General features: G+C 46.8%; 2 protein-coding genes across 3 annotated transcripts in view; one reads left to right on the top strand and one right to left on the bottom strand.

The window, feature by feature from the left end:
- Positions 1-23: 23 nt before the first annotated feature.
- Positions 24-17,213, bottom strand: LOC144934480 (epsilon-sarcoglycan-like). The gene is given in 13 exon segments (XM_078860280.1): positions 24-1,518; positions 1,635-1,709; positions 2,273-2,494; positions 4,047-4,073; positions 5,406-5,671; positions 7,391-7,518; positions 7,521-7,552; positions 10,532-10,736; positions 12,301-12,373; positions 14,739-14,851; positions 14,854-14,880; positions 15,387-15,524; positions 16,985-17,213. Coding segments are annotated over 13 exon segments (1,455 nt in total). The 5' UTR covers positions 17,010-17,213; the 3' UTR covers positions 24-1,394.
- Positions 17,214-20,780: 3,567 nt separating this feature from the next.
- LOC144934477 (neurabin-2-like) overlaps positions 20,781-23,095 on the top strand; it is a 41,560-nt gene continuing 39,245 nt past the window's right edge. Inside the window, exons 1-2 of one of the 2 annotated variants that reach the window (XM_078860278.1) lie at positions 20,781-20,958; positions 21,749-21,794. The gene's annotated coding sequence lies outside the window, so the exon portion shown is untranslated. The remainder of the gene's footprint in view (positions 20,959-21,748; positions 21,795-23,095) is intronic. The other variant, XM_078860277.1, reaches the window with a different exon arrangement.

Genomic DNA, 23,095 nt, shown 5'->3' with positions numbered 1-23,095 from the left:
TTTTTTATTTACACAAAACGATGCCATTGGCATCAAGTTTCTGACGTCTATAAAACAGCCACACTGCACTTTATGGAACAGCTTGCATGTGAACTTACAATCTTTCACTGGCCATACTGTTTTACCACAAGCACACGATTGCATTTAGCCAAGCAGATGAGTGAATGCTTTGCTCTGGCTCGTGTGATCTATCCAGGGATACTACCCTAAAAAAAACGGACAGCTAATTTATTTATTGAACTGTGAACCTGCTAGATATGACCACAGAGCACAGGAAAGTGTTAAAGACGGTCAATTCACGTATCCAGTTTAATGAGGAGGAGGGGTGGCCCAGATTAAAAAAAAAACATTATTCAAGACATGTAAATTCGGATATAAAATCATTGATATTATATTCCGAGTGGGGTTGAATGATATGTTTTATTGTTTCTTACAGTAATTGTTTTACTTACCGACGTGAGCATTGCGTCGCCGTCACTCGGTGAGGAACCCGAGGTAAAACATTTTTTTTGCAAGCACGGTAAATCTGCAACTCGAGATTTCACTGTTCAATAATAGTAGAGTTTAAGACCCTGGCCCTTGATCATGTGTAGGAGCCCAGGAATTGAAGATAGAAATTTTGAGGTGGTTACTCTTTGCTGTGACATGGGATTTAAACCTCAAACACCTATTGCTCCTCTTAGCAACTATTTAATGATTATAACATACTGAGAAATAAACACTTCAAAATACATACAATTATTTTGACAAATTGTTAGAATGGCATTTGGCACAATGAATGGTCATCAATTGTGATCTCAACACAAGTTCATTGGGAGATCAGCATCGTTTTTCAATTCTGTAAAATTGTGTCGCTGATCCACTTGTTTGTCAGCAAGATGTGTATTGGAAAAAGAAAATTACTCCAACTCCAAGAATCTACTCGATGGCATAAAAAACGTATCCTAGCCTGAGCCACATGACAGTACTACAATACATTTGGCATTCCATTGTAAGAGAACGCTTGCACAAGACAAATTATGTGACACCTTACATATTAGTCTAAATATTAATGTGCAAATGTGTTTAAAAACAATCCCAGATTCTAGTTGGCACCTCACATAGCTGTAGCGATTTAAGTGTCCCTGTGTGTTTTTCCAGGTGATTAAAAAACGGTATGTTCCACATTAGAACCGTGGTAACAAATCACACTCATTTGAGAGGAAAACTTTGTTAAAATGACTTGTGTTTTGCGGCATTTCAGAAATCACCAGAAGGTTTTCTTAGTCAACCATATTAAAAGCAACACACCTGGCTGACTGTCGAGACCCTGGCTCTGGCCAAGTGTGAATTGGGGACCTCTTGCCAAGTGGCCCCAAGGTGGGCCTGCAGACACTGCATGGGCAGTGCCGGTTCTAGTCACAGCAGTTGTTGAGAGACTTGGAGAAGGAGTTTTGGCCACCAGGCTGAGGAGGTAGTGAGGGTGGTTGCTGCAGTGGTCTTGCTCTGTCCAAGCTCGAGTGTTGAGCAACCTGAGTGCTGTGACCACACGCAAGGCACGAGTTGCACGGGTTACATTGCTTCTAAGCACGTGTCTGTGTGTCAAGCATAGGAGAGATTTGTGAACAGATTTACAGCATCGTGTGCGCACGTACATAAAACTAGTCTCCTTCCGCCTGGAAGAGTTTGGTTGAAGGTTGTGGGTTGAGAGCACGGCGTTGTTCGGATCCCTGTAAAGGCAGCAGTTGTCAACGTCTGAAAATCATTGCCTTCAAAGGATTGATTGACGAGAAGAGCACAACTCCATACTTGAGCATTGTACAATGTTTCTAATCACATTGAAGGAAAGAGAAATGAAACGACAGCACACTGGACAATGGAGACAGACAACCAAGCACGGTCTTCGCAGGCTGAAGTTTCTCTTCCTGCAATGAGATCATTGGTTATTGTAATCATTGGTGGTACCAGCTCACTTAAACAAAATATTTGTGTTTGGTGCATCACGTCACTACACATGCTGGACAAGCTCCATAATTTAATTATATTACAGCTGTGTGAAACAAGGGAATAAACTACTCACGATAAAAGCTCTTTTAAAAGTGTCATTAGACATATGAGTTTGGGCTAATATTTTGCACAACCTTGGGGCCCTAAACCTGTGACCGAGTTTTTCCCACGAACCGTTCTCGATGAACAAATACGCCGTCACTGGTCGACGGACAAGTGACATTCTCCCAATTCGCAAAACACCGTTCGTCACGAACGAAAGTTTCAACGATGGACTCCCTCTCACCGGCCCTGGGCGTGCACGAACGCGGCACTGTAGCTGTCGTAGTCGAGGTTCTGGGGGGTGGGTACCGAGCCGCCGACGCCCGGGCCGCCCCGGTCCCTGTGACGGCCGCCGCCGCCGAGCGCCGTGAGAGAGGCCATGGGGTGGGCCCCGTCACGCTGCTTGGACCTGACGTGTGGCTCTTCGCCGTCGTGCCGGCTCCGGCATTGCTGCACCAGCTGCTCCCTGGAGAAGAGGGGCACGTGGGCACGTGGGGCCGTGCCGGCGACAGTGGTGGATTGCCGATGTTGATCCAGGCAGCGATGTGAAATTCATGCAACGCGTCTTTTTGTTGAACGCATGAACCGTTGTGGTCCGATGGCTGGAGTTTCATCATATTTACTGGAAGACCATTCTTTTTTTATTTTTTTATTTCTCTGATCCACAGATTGCTTACAAAACTGCGGTTTGTGTTTAGAAAGGGAAAAAACCCATTTAACTCATTGCAAGCAAAGCAACTTGTCAATTACGATATAACCCCACTCGCTGTTGGTCTATTTTCGGAGAGCTTTATTTGGTCACAAGACAGCTTTGAGAAAGCTATGCCTCCAGGCTGGGTCAGCGTTTGGGGTCAGTGACCTCCAGCAATCTGCTGAGGATTTCCTGCACAGCCTCAGAATTGGAGGTGAGCACCTCCTCTGTGCTGCTAATTTGTTGACATTTAGGCAGCTCGTTCACTGCAAATGCCTAGGATGTAAAGTGCCTACTCTCCGATGCGGTTTGTGATTTTTTTTTCGGATTGTAAAGCGTGTTCGGTGTGATGTCCGACGTTTCGCTCCCAGCAGTGAGCTGCTCAATTCAGTTCCTGAAGATTCTCCCAGCACGTGGAGAAAAACGTCGGACGTCATACCAAACAATACGTGATGCGACCTGAAAACATGCAGGAGAGCTTATAAAAGTCCGAACTGTACTTCGAACACCACTGAGAATCCATGTTAGGCACACGAACATTTTCTATGAACCTCATTAAAACAGGCAGTTGTTATCCAAAAAAAAGACTTTGCAATGCGACTTCCCGACATACATTGTGCTATTTAGTGATACAGTGTGCAAAAAGTGTTTTCAATATATTTGATGTAGACATAAAAGTGTTTTATGGTCAATAAAGCAAAACATCTGGTTCGTGGCCTGCATGGAACTATTTTGGAGCTTGGATTGTACATTCAGCAGCCCTATTAAATTGTGTTGTTAAACTCCTTTAGTACATTTTTTTCTTTAATCTTCTGTGAAAATTCTCCCGTAATGGTCCCTGAAGAATCAACGCAACAAAGAAATCCCTGAACTCAAGGAAAACTAAATAAACACATTCTCCAGAGCCAGAGGGGGTGGTAGCGGGGTGTGGTAACATCACAAGGCACGCACTTGCGTGTGAAGCATTGTGCAACGATTGATCGTTAGAAAATAAACGGCACTCCCCATTTTTGAGTGCGGGATCCAGCGAGTGTGATTTATTTATGTATTCGTTATATTGAATATGGGTGGAGGCGGTGGCCCAGTGGTTAGCGCACTGCACTCCGAACCCGGCGTCCTGAGTTAAATTTCTGGCCACAGCTAACACTAGAGGAGAGTGATATCTGAAGTATAATCAAAGAACCTCTCCCGTGAGCTAAAAGGTGTGGAGAGACCATCCGCTTATCAGTGGACTGTCAAAAAGGCTTTAAATGACTTTTTTTACGTTGAATATTAAAAAACTGGACACATACAAACTGCGTGTAAGAAAGAAAGGAAATCCACTTACTCAGTCGTCTGCACTTCCTGCTTTTGCCTTGGGGGGGGGGGGGAAGAGTAAACGCCCAGATGTAAGTTGGAATAACCCAGCACTTTTCAATCATCGACGTTTACCAACAGCCAGACGACAGCCACTGAGAACCAAAGCCCCCGATCTCCACAGGAGACCATTACAATGGAGACACGTTTAGGAAAGGTTTCTCGTGGGGGGAAAAACAGTGAGAGGAAAACGATGTGGTGTGTTAATCGTGCAGAGGCACGATTAACACAAAACACAACGCGTTTGTCAACAACGCTGCGCTGAAAAGGAAATGTTATTCAAAAGATGATGTTTTGGGCAATTTTCCGTCTTCTGCCCTCGGTTCTGACGAATGGCCGTTGCCCAAAACGTTGCCAATTGTCCGTGTTCTCTTCATGGCAGTGGTCATTGACGACCGTGTTCAGCATCAGTGCAAATAGACGTCACGTATTGCAGACCGCAAACAAATGATGCATATTAGCAGCGATTAAGATGAAATGTTGTACGAGTTGGTGCACACCTAACTGCAATAAAGTTGTTTAAATGCCTTTTGTTTTTTTCTTTGTGGGAATTCTCCGTATGGGTCCTCAGGGGTGAACGCAACGCATTCCTCAACTCGAGAAAAAGGTAAAACAAATACCTACATTTTTGTCACGTGTTTGCAGATTTAGTGCAAACATTCCTCCAACAATTTTTTCTTCATATATGCGGTCCTGTACAGCTCCAAATAATCTCATTAGACAGAATTGTATTTTTACACACGCTCGACTGAATAGTTTCAGCGAACAGCACAATTATCACATAAACACCTGATGGAAATTAAACCTATCTCATGTTAAATCAGTGCCTGCAGGAAGGAATACGCGACGCTAATTTTAAAGGGTAAAAGTACATGTAATCAGAACTCCGTTCCGTGTCTCCACGTGTAATTACAAATATTCTTGAGTCCATCGGCTAATTGGACTTCCAGACCAATATTATCTAACAGCATTCGGCAGGAAAATGTTGGACCAGTTTCAACCTTGTGGGTCTCATCAGCAGTCAGGCTTGTTAAACAAATGCTACTAGGATCCTCATTAGCCATTGCGAATCCACTGCTGGATGAAGGTTTCCCAAAGCCACCACCACCTCTCATTATTCTATGATGTAACAATGCACACATGAACTACTGCTGGATTAATTACCAGATGATATTGGCAACATTCTCTCCATCTAAATGATGTGGCCTCGACCAACAATGTCTGAAGAACTGGCTCGCAACACAAGCGGGGGTGGAAGAGCTTGAACAGTGATACTTTTTGGGGGTCATTTTCTCGATTATTCCGCTCACGAAGAGACACCCTGACTCACAGTCCTTGGCGGCGACAGCACATGAGGTAGCTGAGGGCCACAGCGAGAAGGCTGGCAACCACTGCCGGCACGGCGGTCGTGAGCACAAACTCGGAGTGCAGGTCCCGGCGCTCAAGGGAGAGGCCCGGTGGTGCAAACTCCACGTCTACAGCGGGCTGAGCTGGGGCGTCCCCGTCTCCCGTCGGTGCCTGGGGGCCCCGGCTCGTGCTGCTCACCCAGGCCTGGTTGTCCTTGGCCACGCTGGTCTGGTCCAGTGAGTGGTCCATCTGTGTGTGCGTGTGCGGGGGTTGAGGGGTCGCTTGCGATTGTTTTGGAATTAAGCACGTTGGATGGAGTCGCCCGGACACGGCTCTCTCCATCTTTCATGAGGAAGGTTGTTTAGAGTGTGATTCTTCTTGAAACATTAATCGGCATGGATACATTTCATTTCAAATTGGTTTGGGGGGTGTTATCGTGCCACCACCGGTGAGTCTGGTTCAGACACTTCACTTGTTCCTTCCCTCCTGTCCACCCACCATCAGCTCTATAATATCGGTCGCCTTCATTACTGATGCCAACTGTTGATGACAATATGATGAACAAATACAGCCAGTTCTTCAATTGAGTTCACATGCTGTACATTTCAAGTGACCGAACCGGGGATGCACACGATCTCCTAAGATCTCTGAAGCGAAGCAGAGTTGAACCTGGATATCGTGTTTGGATGGGTGCCCACCATTCATAAAACAGGTGTTGTAGGCTACTTCAGGAATACGTTGTCAGAAGACGGCAGTGCAGCAAAATACATTGTTCTACTTTACTATACTCCAAAATGTATGCTCTCCACCTTCACAAAACCGACGATGCTGCTGATGGCACTGATGATGATGAATTCTCTCGTAGTTCAGGAAGAGTGCTTATGATTTACAGCTGCACATGTAAATCATAAGCACTCTTGTGGCACTACCACATCATTCATCAGCATCATTATCAGCTATATCACCATTACTTCAGTATGTTTTAAGCGTGACAGAGACAATCTGCGCTGCGTAGCTGCACGAGGTATGCTGCATGTCCCTGCTAAGCTGCGTTGTCATCTCTGCGGTGGACATTTTAGGAAACCACACGACGTGAACTCTCTCCTGAAGCCCTCTTATAGTGTCTGGCGAGCCTCGACATTGGCATTTCGCTTCTGAACATATTGCTGCTACCAAGCGCAAAAATAAAACAGAGCAGTGGTTCTCAAAGTACGGTCCCCGGACCCCGAGTGGTCTGCGACGATCTTCCAGCTGATCCGCGGGCTGTGATGCAAATGCAGGTTTGATTCGGAAATAATGACAGTACACTTTTGCTTCTGACATTCATTAACATGATATTTAATTTTAAAAGAAGTTAGGTAAACTAACTTGATTAAACTACCCTAACATGATAATTGGGTTTTTACCCTTTTATCTGGCAACAAAACTGACACCTTTTTTACGAGGAGTCATGTTTGCATAGACCACAATACCTGCAGTTATAATGCAAACAAAAATATAACTCTGATAATGTATGCACCGTCCTTGAAGTTGATTGGTCCACACCCGAGACAGCTTTTCTTAGAGCCTAGTCTCACATGGTGTTGGACCAGATGACGCCAAAAGGCGCACAACTCAAAGAAAATGCACCATCATAGTATTAGAGCTCGGGCAAAGCATTTACACCATTGGAACCTCATTTGCCAGTAAAAAAAATATGATAATTGTTTTTTTACCCTTTTATCTGGCAACAAACCCCCTAAAAAAAGTATAGCTGCTTTAAAATAATCTGTTTTATATTCCGTTGAAATGAATAATTTAGTATTAGTGGTATTTTTTTGCCACCAGCTGGGTGGTCCGCGGAAAATTGTTTGAATCGGCTGAGTGGGGTCCGCGGGCCAAAAACACGTTTGAGAAACCACCGATGTACAATCCGTGCGGTGTTGCCAAGTCGCCCAGCGCGGAGAGACGCTCGCTGCTCACGGTCACCAGTATGAACTTGCACCAGTCGACGCGGAACTGCGAGCCGAACTTGCGGTCGAAGCTCACGGTCAGCTGGCTCTCCTGGCTGCACCGCAGGCGGTTCTCGGGGGTCAGGGGCTCGGCCAGGTGCGTGAGTAGCGCGTGTCCGAACCCACAAGCACGTACACCCTGGCACAGAAGGGGGCCGTCGCGACGCACGAATGAAAAGCATTCAAGATCGCTGCGTTAGGTATTCGCGGATGTGCCCTACAGCCGGGCGGTGGTGGCTATGCACCCGACCTGTAATCCAGCCCTGTGGGGAGGTGAGCGTTTGGGGGGATCACCGAGTTGTGAGTGTCGAGGAGGAGCCAGCCATACCCTGGCTTAACAGGAGAATGCAGGGCAGCAAATGTGAATTCCGCCTGTTCCGTCTGAATGGTGTTTCCCCCTCGCACGCGTGCGTTTTATTCAGGTGCACCGGTTTCCTTCCACGTGTAAACACTCGTTAATTTGGCGTCAACGCTTAATATGTAGAGGATCGCAGAGCGTGGGTAATTGTTGGCGCCGGCTCACAGCATGGCTGCCTTCCTGCATGTTTGTCTGTGGTTCCTCACGCCTCTCTCTCTCTCTATGAGAGTGAGCGAATACTGTGAGCGAATACTGTACATTACAACTTGAAATTATTGTATTTATCATTATGTATTAGCCCTCCATCTACCATGCGGACCTTCAATAGAAAGGCTGCACACATGTACACCCCTTTGTCGCTCCACTGCTGGGTTATTTAGGGGCTACCCATACATACCATGGGAGTTCTGCGGGATAGTGACCATACTTCACCCTGCCGTGCAGCACGGGTTGGTGAAGGCGGGGAACATAAGCGTGAGAAAAATAGAAGCACAAAGCAAAAATGGAGTTTGCTGCATCCTCCACTGCTGCCCACCACGTGTAGCGCTGCAGCCTCGAACCGCTTTTTAATATGCATGGTGTTGCCCACTCGAGCACCATCCAGGCCTAACCCTGCTTTGGTGAAATTCCACATGTATTCGCTGTAGCAGAAATCAAAAAATGTGGTGTTCAGCTACCTCAAACATTGGTCATTGTTTGCATATATGTATGTTGAACTTCTTTCGCACCGTACGTAGCCAACTGTGCTAATCAGAGGCGCGTTAAACAGTATAAAAGAATACTGTTACTTTCATGCACACACTCTCGTGTGCAATCCTGCTTATCTGTGTATTTCTGGCATGAGTATTATTATGGGAAACCAACGTTGAAACCCATTATTGTTGATGTTGACATTTGCGGGTTGTGAACAGCAAATGCCATTTGTTATCATTTGCATCGTGCTTTATTCTGCCAATTTAGGTCCACAGCTCACGCACTCTCATTCTTGTTATGTCTGTCAGGTCCTGCCCTCTTGGGTAACACGCTTACTTTGCTTGTTTTCGACTGTGATTTGGCAGAGACACGAATGCACTTGGACGACTGTCCAAGGACTGCTTGCTGAATGCTATTAAATTAGTTTGAAAAAAAGTTACACCATAAAACACTTTGCAAACAGTAGGTCACATTTTGTGTCATTATTTGGGAACGAGTATTTTTTTCTTCTCAATAACTCACTCTGCGGTGCTTCAAGTAATTTTTATACGATCCTCAAAAATAGCTCTTAATTGCATTATTAAACTCTTTTATTACCATGATCATCATCAGTACAGATCAGTCCACTACTTGACAAAGACCACCCCAAGCCGTCACCATCTCCCATGCTCCTACGATGCAACAAGCCATCTAGCACCTGCACACACGCTGATTTCATCTCTCCACCTCTGCGTTGGGCATTCTATCGTGCGCATGTTCCCTGCTTTGGCTCCGGTAGTTAGCTTCATCCATCGGCCAATTCATGCTTCTAGTGATGTGTCTTGCCAAAACCCTACTTACAGGACTTTTCTTAACAGAAACATAAGAGCTCTCTAACCTTCCGTACATTCTCTAATCATTGTGTTCCTCTGTCTCTCAGCATAATTCCAAGAGTGCACCTCGCCATGCTTATTCGTGCACTTTTCAGCGTTTGTCCCATTTTCTTTGCCAATTTCCACATTTACCACGACATGACAATGACTGGTAGCCTCTATAATATTATCTAGACTAACGGAATGCACACTTGCATCACTTGTTACGACTAGCAGTGACAAATATGGAACCGGACATTGACCATCTCATTAGCCAAAAGCAGGCCCATAGTTCCCATTGAAATACTGGCAAGTTTGTTGATTTAACTTTACTTGTTCTTCATTTTAAATATTGTATTTGTTCCCGTTTTGTTTCTTCACTTCAAAATAATATATATGCAGTGTGCATAGGTATTTGTTCATAGTTTTTTTAAACTATAGTCGGCCCTCCAACGGTCTGAGGGACAGTGAACTGGCCCCCTGTTTAAAAAGTTTGAGGACCCCTGCTCTATAACTACTCGGGAGAGTCAATGAGGCACTGTGTTTCAGGACATCGCTCTTATGCATGTAACCCAGTGCAAGCAATCCTGTGCTGTATTTATATTTCTCACAGCTTCAAGGGCGGCATCTCCTCGATGCGGGTGATCTGGGGAAGGGGATGCGGGTGGGAGGGGTCGTGTGGGGCGGGGTTGAGGAGGTCGAGGAGGGGGGAGTGGGCGGGCAGCCGGGGCAGCGCTCGACACAAGCGAACCGAGGAGGGTTTCCACGCAGTTCAAGAGGCCCCGCATCAATGACAAAAAACATCAAATATCACCGAATTCGAATATAAGGCTAATTCATAATAATGATGACGACAGAAATGGCAATTCGATGTTCTCGTCTCTATCTAGTATCTTGCCTGCATCCTATATTCTATCGGATCACAACACGTCCATGTATGTCTACATTTCACCATAGGCGAAGTTTGAATTATATATTTGGGGGGCCAGGGGTTCGCTTTGTCCGTCACATTAGGAATCGTGGGTGCATATAATTAATTCATTTGTAATCTGTAAAAATAAATTGAGGTGTCCACCTGTGCCTCCCCCCAGACTCCATCCCATGCGTTTCGCTTGTGTCTTTACACATAAGAGTGAGGCGCAGGGGAGAGCGTAGGGGAGATGGGTAGGTGAAGGTGTAGGAAAGAGGGTAGGTGGGAGGCGAGGTGGGGGCCCACCCTTCCTTCTGGCCGCTCAGAGGCAGGGGAACGCGGCCACCCCTGTCCAACGCCGAGCTGACATTGAGGGCGTGCAGACGCAGGTTGTGTCCCGGCTGCCAGATGGCCTTCACCGCGCCTAGGAAGTCACCAAGGACGTTGCTCGGAAGCAGCTCCTCCACGTTCATGTTGCGGATGAAGAACTCCGCTTGGAAGGGGAGACTGACTGCACGCGCAAGGCAACATAACCGCTTGTATCCGTGCAAAGTTTTGTACACTTTTTATCAACACTATCATCATCAGCCATGATTCACATACTGATAGATGAAGGTTTCCCCCAAGCCTTGGCCATCTCTCACCGTCCTGTGATGCAACAATCCCATCTACCGCATGCACATTAGCTGATAGTATGTGGGGGATCTCCTCTAGGGCTTATTTATTCCTCACTCTGTCGTTACTCTCAACCACCGGCCATCACCTCTTCGAGCCAGTACGTGTTCTGCACAAGGCCCATTACATTTTTATCAACAGTCAGTATGATTTTTATAACGTGTGTTCTCTGATACATGAGAATCAGAAAGAGGGACACGGATTAATCAGTATATTTCAACTGGGACAATTAGTCGATTTGGATTCATCAACGAATTATTATCGACTACATTTTTGTTGTTGATTACTAATGCCTCTTTCATTATATTGGTGGATGCCCCGAACAGCTTTCCCCAGCGTGAAGCAGCTGCAGTGCCAATGACATCATCAAGCTGTGACTTTTACCTACCATCCAGCGGCACACAGGACAGCAGATGTGAGATGTATTTTCTCCAAAAGCTTGTGTTTCCGATTAGTCGAGTATTCAAAACGATATTCGCTAAAAGTAATCGATTACTTAAATAATCATATAGCCCAGCCGAAAAAACACAAACATTAGACTTGTCCTGGTTTAATTTGAGTTTTTCTGGCACAAACAACTCCCTGTAGTCCTCGTGAGTGATGTGAGTATCCTCTGGTGAGTAGAAACATTAATCATAACATCTGAGTCCATCTGCTGTTTTGTAATTCCCCACACGTATATTTACCAATAAAACTGCTTCGTTTTAATTCACTGGGCGCAAGCGTCAATGTTCCCTGAAAACCATCACAATGTGTGCTATTGTTTCAGAAAATAAAATTGCTTCTTCTGATTTTTCACACCAGCACTGAGCGTCAGTGGGAATTACATTCTGGATAGGGCAGGGAAAGGGGCAGGTTTAATTTTGAAGAGAGCACAACCTCTCGCTGAAGAAAGGTAAACACCCGCGCCCGGTCTTTGTAATGGGAGGCAGTGAAGCTTCTCTCTCTCTCTGACCTGCTGCAAACATCGCTCCTGCTGAACATGTGGGTTCCTGTTAACGGTGCATTGTACACGACGTCCTGTGTGCTCTGCTGCACACGTAGCCTGCATGTGCATGGTTATTATGTAGTATCATGTTTGTTAACCCAGGAAAGCCTGCCAGGTTTTTGTAGTAGCGGGCGATAATTGCAATGCATATTCCACTTAAGAAACTTGCAGGTAATTTTAATTCGGAAAATTTGGACCGTGGCGCCGGCACGCAATGGCCTATTCTTGTGACGGACGTCAATTATCTATAATGTCCACCTGTGAAGCAGAATGCGTGCGATTATTGCGGTTAAGTCAGCTGCAGTACTCGGCCACGTCATCACCCCTTAAGAGCGTGGGGCATGAGAAGGCTGACATCACCCCCCTCCCCCTCTCCTTAAGATGTGAAGAGATCGTAAGCGTGGTGCCTCACTATTTGACGGGCAGGAGTTGAAGACCACTGTGTGCTGGATGGTGTCGTACGTCCATCGGTTGTAAGCAATCACCTGCAACGACAGGACACGTTCTGCAATTATACATTGACTTCCAGCTAACACTCAATATGTACATATACAGCCCTCTTGGTAATCCCTTGCTGGATGAGAGGCCTCTCCACGCTGTGCAGGTCACAGGGGTTATTTGACCATATGTCATCATGCTGGTGCGTGCTGGATGGTGAACACGGTAAGCATAGGACGTGGGAGTATAGAATCACACTACAACAAACAACGGAGGTTGCTGCACTGCCTCTGTTGACCACCACGTAGCCTCTCAAGCCTCATGACAACTTGTTTGTGGATGAGTGGTCATCCATCAATGACAAACCCCCATAACCAAATACCATAAATTGCCATCTCTCAATATACCTCCAAATATGTATGCACTCATTACCAGCATTACATTAATATTTATAATATGAAAATAATGAAGGTGGTGATAAGAGTCTTAGGCTCTGTTGTAACCCATTTAAAGACTCTTAAAGTGCATTAGGAATAAATGAAAAACGATTTACGGTTAACCAGTGCTGCTTATTTTAGAATAACCATGTTTTGTAAGTCCAAGCTGATATCACATAAAAAAATGAAAACATGCATTCAATATTGACCTTGCAAATCCACGAAGCCATTACGTGTAAAAGCAAATAAAGTAATCAAAATAAAGGTTTTTGGGTTAAATCGCGTAAGTATAAATGTGTCGAAACCCTCCACCACCCGACACGGCCAATCAGTAATGGATTTGTCACGTGAACAAAACGACAAATAGTTATTACTTCAGCCCACCGGCGGGTTGAAGAGTGAATCCACAACATTTACAATTTGAGTACGACGTTTCGCTGGTTATTACATCCAGCATCCTCGGGCGATTTGCCAGTATTCTGGTGGTGGAGGGTTTCGACGCATTTATAATTACGCGATCAAACCCAAAAACCTTTATTATGAATAATATTTGGTCGCGAAAGCCTACGTGTTAAACTAAGTCATCAAAGTTGAGCTCATAAATATGTCAATATTATAGGGCAACTGATTACGTCACATAGCAATTTTGAGTAACTACCAACACAGTTATTTCCCCCCATAATTTTTCAAGACTGCCTTCAACACGCTAATGAATGATTGCACAGTTACAGACTTTGAATGGGTGTACGGTTATGAAGGCAATAGGAAGCGACAGTCTCTCGGTAGACGTGGGAATGCATCGACTTGTGGGTGGTTTCACCCCACGCACAGCAGCGGAGTGTGGACGCGGTCCAAATGTTTTCTGAACGCAGGTCGCTGATGCCCTGACCTGACTACTAAGCAGGGACGGGGGGAAGGGGGAGGGGGGCGTATTTCCTCCAACCCCCCCCCCACGTCTCTTTCCTTCCCAACAGTGGCAGCCACACAGTATTATCGCCATGGTGAATCAAATGCTTTTTTGAAGATTACTCAAGGGACAACATTGGACCGCCATTGTTTTGAATAGAGGAAACTGAGTGGAATGAATGAGATATGCTGTGGCAGCAATTCGATTATAAAATTTTTTTATTTGTAATTAAAATCTCGGTGGTGTGCGCCGTGTGTTTGAATTTGAATGCAGGAGTGATTAAGCGGTAGCTGGCATACGTGGCGCATGTGAATTTGTGTGCGCGTGCCCACGCATAGGCGTATGTTCGCTTTCTATAAGACGGCGATCACCCGACTTCCAGGAGGAAACACAAATGTGACCGTGGCCGTTCGTGTAGTGCCGCGGCTGTGACTAGCATAGTAATAGACTCTGATAAACCCCAAGAGGGGACGTTGGTGCCAAGCCACGCAACAAGGGAGCGTGCTCGAGTAAAAGCTGTTGCCGAGTGAATGTATTTCAATAAGGGAAGCAGAAGAAGCGGTGCCAGGGGCACTGGGTGAGTGACGGGAGGACGGCATTGTGTTCGCGGCGTGGGGAGGGACAGTCCATCTTGGTTATGCTTGGTTTTAATGAGAGTTCTTCTAAATGGTGGAGATGAGACAAAAAAGGGGTTGATAGTTGTCAAGTTGGTTTGAATAAGGCGCTGGTTTGCGCATACAAAAATGTACAACTTAACAGTATTTTATTGCAATTAATATTACACAATATGTACCACATGAGGGTATAATAGTAGATATAATATACATCGTATACCACATAATTGGTATTCTAATACATTTAATATACACTACGCAACATATTGTAGTGCATTTATTGTATGGTACATCATACATTTTGGCATTATATTGCATAAAAATGTACATTATATAAATTTTGTGCTTTGCCGGTATGTCAGATAGTCTATTTTTCCCCTACCGGTATCCATTGCCCATGCATGCCGGCTTATTTAACCGCTGGTAGGACAAGGAGGGTGAATTGCACTGGCACCTCGATGACTGTCTTGCCAACATGCTGAATGGTTGGCGTCCCGTACAGCATGCCGTCCTCGTGCGGGGAGCGCTGCAGGTAGCGCAACCACCCAGGCCGATCGGGGAATCCTGGAGGTTGGTGTGGAAGGTGATCGGGTCATCTACGATCGACAAAGCCAGAGAGGGCAAGAAACCTTTACTCCATTGATTATACCGATTTAGATTACCACGTGTGGAGCGACACGTTTAATTTAACGAAATAGGAAGCTTTATTTGGCTGTTGTGTTTTATCTAAAGCACCCCATCACAAGTGGAGTTTAGGCCCTGTAGAAAACACTCAGTTTTGATATAAAATGGTTGTGCTGAATGAATGCAGTGTTTCACACGCAGCATTACATTTCATGACAAGGGCCAGGACCTGTCATCTGGAGGTCAATAAATTACCCTTAGTGTTTGACCATTGATTATAAAAGGACAGATCTTGCTAGAGCTGGTTTTCTGAAATGAAATCATCCACTGTAATGGCTATTGCATTGGTAACAAATCAAGGGCTATACGGGGAGACTGATCATAGTACTGGAGCTCAGGGGTACAGATAAATGAAGGGGAAGGAGGCGCTATGTGAATCGATGTGTGAAATTTCCGAGCTGCTAGCAGCGTTGAGTACCTCGGTGTTCTTGCGGCGATGGGAAGAAACGCTTGTAGTAGGTGCGGTCCAGCACATGCACGAACGTGACCCCGGGGGAGAGGTAAAAGTCCTGGTCGCTGGCCGTGAAGCTCAGCCAGCAGAGAGTAAGCAGCAGCACTGCACACCATGCACGTCACCCACCATGCAGATCATGCACTTTATATGTCACTCACCATTCACTTTACTCACCATAGACCAGTGGCATAGCTAATGAGTGTGGGGGCGGTGCAATTGCAGTGGACACCACGGGTTCGTGGGGCCAGGCACCGAGGTATCAGGAGAAAAATTGGACAGGGTGTCCCATTTCATTCCTTGCACCAGGGCCAATATCAACCATGCTACGCCACTGCCATAAAAGGTGACCCACCAAACACATCGGTGACATCACCCACCACAATGTAGCTAAATTGACCTCGTGTAATTGGTTAGGTCCAAGATCGAGGGTCAGCGCAATGGCGAGGGGTGGCTGAAACTTGGTTGCCTTGTGTTGAAGTACGGTACTGTTATGATAATACATTTATCATAAAAACATAAAAAAACAATTGGCAAATAACGATAACACGGTGAATAATGCTCACGAGGGCTGTTGTCATATGCAGTGTAGAGCTTAAATATCACGATGTTTGATAAATGATAATTTGCGCAATATTCTTTGGGTCTTTCGGTAAAGTCACGTAGATAGGTTCAAAGAAATAACAAAAAATAACAAAAAACTACGACGTTTCGATCGCAACGCAAGCTGTCGTCATCATCCTCCTGTTTTTTTGTTATTTTCTTTGAACCTATCTACACGACTTTACCAAAAGACCCAAAGAATATGAATTCCTACAGTCACGAAAGCTTTAAGTCAATTTGGCCAATATTTTACACTGTGATTAAATGCCTCCGTATTTGTGTAAGCCTCACAGTATGAACACATTTAAACACCTTTGTTCTCAACATTGCCTTCAAGATAAAAAGTGTATAATAGGTGACGTTTTGGGAAATGGCCCTTCTTCACAGCACGTGGGCTAGAGAGGTAGAGGGAGGCCAACGAGATAGATATAGTCAATGCAAGTTTGGTACATGCAGGGTACGAACCAATATGCGTGCACGTCAGCGTTTTTAGCATTGCAGGGCAATAAAGATGTAAATGTGTTGAATCTACACGACTCAGCATGTGACACTTTTTAGAGCTACTGGGCACGTTTCTTTCCACGCTCATATTAAGGCTCACGCAAGCCAGCCGTCAATTGCCTGCAATTTCAACTGATTCGCGCAGAGTGCTGAATTTGCCTACATTACTGTGTGAATTAATAACACAAACGCTGTACAGCATAGGCACAATAGGCGCACTAATGTAAAATGCGCGTAATGCACATTTTGTGATTAATTAAAACCATCGTAACTAAACGTGAACTAATTTTCGCTCACAGTAATACTCCCTGGGCAAACAGCGTACACCACTAACATGGGTATATTCTAAACAGCAAATATAAACACACATTCGTTCAGTGGGGGGGGGGGGTTGCCCTTTTCAGCACCCACAACCAGAATGGACAGCGCCCCGGATATAGGGACGCGTGGCTCGCCCTCACCTGCGCGCGCGCACCGCGGCCCCATACTCCTCGCGTCTCTCTCTCTCTCTCACAGCAGCAACAGCAGCAGCAGCAGCCGGCTATGATCCTCCTCCTCCATCTCCCGTGTCAGCCGGACGGGATGGCAGGCTGCACACGATTCAGCCGAGAGAGAGAGAGCGAGGGAGAGATATTCTCCAGACACGCAGGACACACATGCACAATGGCTCCGCGCGCATGCGCCCCGCTCTGCCCATTGTGCTGGGTGACAGCGTGCATGGCTGATGAATAGAGTGAAGACCAGGACGAGGTGGGGTTTTTTTTTATTGGGGAGCGGAGGACGTGCGTTTATTTTTACACTTTTGTTTTATTCATATAAAGCACACACTATACGTAGCAGCGAGAACGAGATGTCACCTATCAGTGGCGTAGCATCGTTGGCATAGGCGCTCCCTGGTGCAAGGAATAGAATGTGGACCTTGTAAAATCCCACCCCCCATCTTCGTAGCCAGCCGCCAGTGACTGGGAATATCCACACGTGGGCCCTAGCGCAGTTGCACCGCCTGCACCACTCGAGAATAGCTACGCTACTGTTACGTAACACGAGTTTGCATCATAATCAGTAAATACTATGATACATGTAAGTCGTACAGAAATAGTTTTCTCTCAAGAAACAGAATGTTATTATTGAAGGTCAGGAGACATACATTATTTTCACGCGGTTGTTACGTTTCCACGACCATTATAAATCAGACACGAGCCGTGCCAGACCGTTCCTGGAATATTTAGTTTACATTTTCGCAATCCAGATGTAGGCCTATACAGTACACGCGTGTGTTATGTGCACAATGCACGATAGTAGTCGTTCTGTCTGTACTAAACAAAAGAAATCTCAATTATACATGCGATAAAAAAAATGTGTTTACAATAAGCACAATTACCTTCCATGCAGATGTTACAAAGCGTACTGTACTTAAAATATGAATGTGAAATTGCATCCAGCTCTTTGTCAATCCACTACTGGATGTGAGCCCTCGTCGCTTGTGACGTGGGGGGTAATTTGACCATACTTCACCACGCTGGTCAGTTCGGGTGGAAGGCGAGGAGCACTGCCGTGGGGGAACCACATGTAAAGTGCAATGGTTTTAGATGTAGAGTACTGCCCTCTGCGTCCCCACAACGTATCCCACGTTAACATTAACCTAATCAAACAATTTGACGACTTTCTGTACATTTCTTAAGGATTGTTTTTATATTGCAGGATGGAGATGTCCTTTTCACGACTCATATTTTCAATGCGTTCTTCGCTTTCAAGGTACAAACGGTAAACAGTGTTAAACGTTTTCATGATTATACGCCTTTCTGTCGGCGTGCGAATATTCTCGTGTTGCAGCGGAAACAAAACTCTAAGCTGCACACATGTGCAGGATTATTTTCTCTTAAGTGTATTTGTGCGCGTGTGTTTTTGTGTGATAACGCCTAATGCACGGATCAGCTCGCAAGCTCAGTCTGACGAAACCACGGACCGTGAGGAAGTTGGCGATGTCTATACGACCAAGAACAGCACGCACACCCCCAAACATTACAGAGCTTAATGTGTAGCAGCCTGGCGATTGCTTGCTCTAGCCACTTGCTGGTAGAAGGAAAGCCCTCAAACGATTGTTTAGAGAGGGCATTTTTGGCCTTTTCTTCCACGCTGGCCAGACGTTTTGGAAGACGCGGGGAGTACCCACATTTTATTTAAACCACACGGGCGATCTGGCAATTGAATAAGTTGCAACAAACGTTGTTTCCTCTGGGTTAAAATTGATCCAGTGTGATAACCATTACACCGTGACAGCATTACACGAGATGTGTATAGGAATTCGCCACACCGGCAGACACTGAACCAACTGGTTGGAAACGGGTTAAAATAAAATAAAAACTGCTATCAAGGAGTGGAAGGCAATTTTAAGCATCCGACTGTACGCATGTAAATTCCCTAAAACGCACTGGAGCTGCTGCTGCTACACACCTTTTAAAATTTATTTAGAGTTGCGCATATTAATGTTGCGTCACATTTCTCACCCCCCCCCCTCGTCACACATCGTCACCAATGTCTGACCCCCCACCCCCTAGGTGCGTGACGTCATTTATGGACGGCCCCTATAACATGATTTACGTACAACAGTACCGGCGGTAACATGCTACATTAAGTGATGCCGTAGTTGTAACGGTTAGCAAACACTGGAATTTAAAACCCGGCGTTTGCCAGTTTCGATCTCCTGGCGCGGCAGTCGCAACAATGGGGCACGTTTCATAAAAAAACACCACGGCTTCTGTTCACCCAACAGAATAAATATTACCGCAGTTAGCCCGTCGGGTCGCGTGTGGTGTGGTGGGGTAAAGTGTGGGTATTACAACCGCTTCCAATGACGGACACACGTCTGTCCAGGGTGCAAGAGTTGACCGAACAAAGCCAATCTGCCAGCAAGTGGCGACGCACACGTTGCGCGCACAGCATCGCGTGCCGAGCAATCGTCGTTCTTTAAAATCGAATACGTTTGAACGGGGGGAGCGGTGGGCTCTGAACCTCTGTAGAACTGAGTTCGATATCTTTCTGCCCCCCCCCCCCGTCCATTCACCAACCTGCACTGATCACAGCGGTGAAGTATAGTCAAGTGACCCCTATTCCAGCAGCGGATCAATATTGTTTTACTGGTAGGAACCTCCTGGTTACACCAGCCCACAGGGGATTATTGTGTCCGTCGTGCAGGGAGGGTTGGGTGGGGAGGGGCTGGGTGGGGAGGGTGGGGCTGGGTGGGGAGGGTGGGGCTGGGGAGGGTGGGGCTGGGTGGGGGATGGGAGGGGTGGGGGAGGGTGGGGGGTGGGAGGTGTGGGGCTGGGTGGGAGGCTGGGTGGGGAGGGTGGGGCTGGGTGGGGGGTGGGAGGGGTGGGGCTGGGTGGGGAGGGGCTGGTCACCCCGTGGTGCCCTTATAAAACTCAGCGTTTAACCTACTCACGCCGGCTTGTGCCCACCTTTACAGTCGGGCATATTTGCGGAATACACCACGCCGCCGTTGACCCTGACCATTGACCGAGCAACCCAACGTTCCTACCAGCTCCCTCCGCAGGAATGTGTTAAATAACGGAAGTTTTTTTTTGTCGAACGTGAGTTCACGTTATGCATCGATAACCGCTAGAGGGTGCTATTACACACAATGTTTTAATACATACATCGATTCTTGAATCGCCAACTGGGGCCTCGGAATCTTGGGAGTGCATCGAATCGAGAGGGCAGGGGCACGAATCTTGGACTCCCCGCCCCCCCACACAGCCAAGGAGTGGGACGCGTCCGTGGAGATGGAGCGATGAAAAGCGTGGCTCCAGTGCCACGATGTAACAATGGTTTCATTGGTTTCATTGTTACATTGTCGGCTCGCTGGAGATGTCGGTGGCGGCGGCTTGGGAAAGAGGGCATTCATCCAGCAGTGGATTGACCATGGCTGATGATGATGGTGACAGCCACGGCGTGCGTGCGTAAAATTGAAAAACCCCCATGCTGTTGCGGGCTCCGCCAAACCAGCAGCACCACCACCCTTTCCCCGCCTCCTCCTCCCTCCCTCAATCCTCCTCCCTCCTCCTCCATCCTCCTCCTCCTTCATCCCTCCCTCCTCCTCCATCCTCCTCCCTCCATCCTCTCGGCAGCCGAGAGCCACCACCACCACCCCCCAACACTCCGTGCGAGTGACGCAAAAGCTTTGCGAGTCGGCCGGTGGGAGGGACCTGGGGAGAGGGAAGAGACGAGTGGGGGTGGTGGAAAGAGACGAGTGGGGGTGGTGGGAAGAGTCGTGGTGTTAGGGGAGGTTCGGCCACCGATTGTAGTAGTGGTGCTTGCTGCTGCTGATGGTGATGGTGGAGTCGGCGGTGATGGGCTGACGGCTGCCGGTGTGGTCTTAGTGACGAGCCGCTCGGACGACGGGGAACTAAACGCTGGGATTCTTCTCCTTTGGGGGGTGAGTGGCGGTGCTCGTGTGTGTGTGTGTTTCAGCTGGATGGTACGGTCCAAAAGAGAAAGCGAGGTGGGGTTTTGGGGGTAGCCAAGCTCCTTTGTCGCCGAGCCGGGCACCCGTGTGCATGTCCACTCAGCCTGCCAGCCTGCCTGCCAGCCCCCTATTCATGTAACACGTGTGCACGCGCGTCCGTGTGTGCACGCGCGTGGATCCACGTGGAGCGAGATGAGAATGCGAGGAGCGTAGCTGGCGGCTGGGTCGGTAACGCGGACGAGGAGGTGGGTGGGTAGGTGGTGGGAGAGGGCTTCAACAACGCGGCATATGCGAGAGGATGCACGGTGGTGAAATCCGTGGGGTCGAGATGAGAGCGGTCATATGATGTAGGGCTACTCACGGATGAACACCACCCAGAGCTTGCTGCTTGCTTGCTTGCTGCTGCGGGATCAGGAAGGAAAACTAAGGCTGCTGCGGTCAGAAGGTGTGAAAGACAAAGCGACAGCACGAATAATTAGCCAGGAGCTGTTGTACATTTGTATATGATGCGTAAGCTGAACAATGTAGCCCAGTGTGTTTGTTGCATAAGCTCGGGTGGCATTGTGTGGCTGTAGTGTCGTCTGGCTTTAGGGTTTTTTGTTGTTGTAAAGGAAGCACGGGCTGTGTGCTAGAGGTTTACATCGTGCAGGCCAGTCGGCCGAAACGTCGATATCTAATTTTCTTATCAGTGACCGTATCACACACACGCACACAACAATCCAACCCTGTTATTATCGTATAATTCACATCGGATCAGCAGGCCAAGCAAGGTACTGGGGCGACTGACCTTCAACAACAAGCCTGAGGTTTGGATTTTATTGTGTACACGTACATTGATATGCGTTCCTGGTACAGTATCTGTAATGCGCTATCATCTATTGTTATTGAGAATCTTGCACCTGTCTCTACGAGATGCATGTAATTCGCAGTTAGCATCAATTAGGAATGGACGCTCAGAGCAGAGGATGCCGCAGTCTGTATGCCCGGTTTGCGACTGTTGCTGTTTTCATTTTGCGAATAAAACAAGCCTTTAAATACATTTTATATCCGCAGACCATGGCGGTGGAAGGGGGGAGGGACACACGGCTTTGACAAACGCCAGTCCCGTTTGACAGCATCTGTAAAATATACATAAATCAAACGTAAATGTAGGGGATGACTCTCGTTTCTTTCCCAATCTCGCCTCGGTGTGGAGAAGCGGGATACCCTCTTTCATTGCGAAATATGGCGCCCAGATTGCAATGCAGCCTCCCATTGAAAGTCACAGCGCCCGAAAGAAGATGATTGCAATGAGCGTCATCTACCGGCGTTTGACACAAAAGATTAGCCCTGTATAAATAAATAGGCAAACGCAGGGTGATGGCAATGCAAAAAAAATGCGTTTCCACCGTGTCGAATATTTTCGCACGAATGTTGCCAATTTCCTTTCGTGGAAACGGGTGTGTTACACGTAAGATGTGTTACATTGTGCAAGGGTGAAGGAAGGAGACTGCTTGCAAATAATTATTATTTTATTTTTCACCTACATTTGAGTTTGTTTTTCTTTGGGAGGAGGATGCAATGGTGGACGTGGGATGATGATGAACGTGACAACCATGTGGTCTGTGTTCACGATATATGAGTCATGCAATTGTATACTGGTTTTACAGGCAGTAGTTTTCTTCACTTTAGTTATTGTGTTAGCCGCTTAAGTAATAATTAAGGACCTATTATATGTTTTTCCTTGATAATAATAACAGTGCCACTTGGGAGTGATGGCCAAGTGGTTAGTACATTGCGCTATAAACCCAGCGGCCTGACCCGAGTTCAATTCCTGGCCATGACTAACGTCAGCGGATAATTATATCAAAACCGGCCCTGGGCCTCCGCCAAGTTGCACGAACCAGTGTGGTGAAGTATGGTCAAACTACCCTAAATAAACACCATGCCATGGAAAGACCTTCATTTATGGATCGACATACATTACAGTATTTAACAATGGAAGGAACAGTGAGTGACCTTTGCGGGAACCTACTTTACACCGCTATGCTAAAGATTGGACCCTGCAAATTGTTGACCTGTTTGTCTATAGACATTGCAGAATAGCTGTGCCAAATCCTTCTTTCTT

Source organism: Lampetra fluviatilis, chromosome 10, assembly GCF_964198595.1.
Source record: "Lampetra fluviatilis chromosome 10, kcLamFluv1.1, whole genome shotgun sequence".
NCBI classification, from domain to species: domain Eukaryota; kingdom Metazoa; phylum Chordata; class Hyperoartia; order Petromyzontiformes; family Petromyzontidae; genus Lampetra; species Lampetra fluviatilis.
The sequence above is the reverse complement of the archived record's forward strand: the minus strand, read 5'-3'. Positions and strand labels throughout refer to the sequence as shown.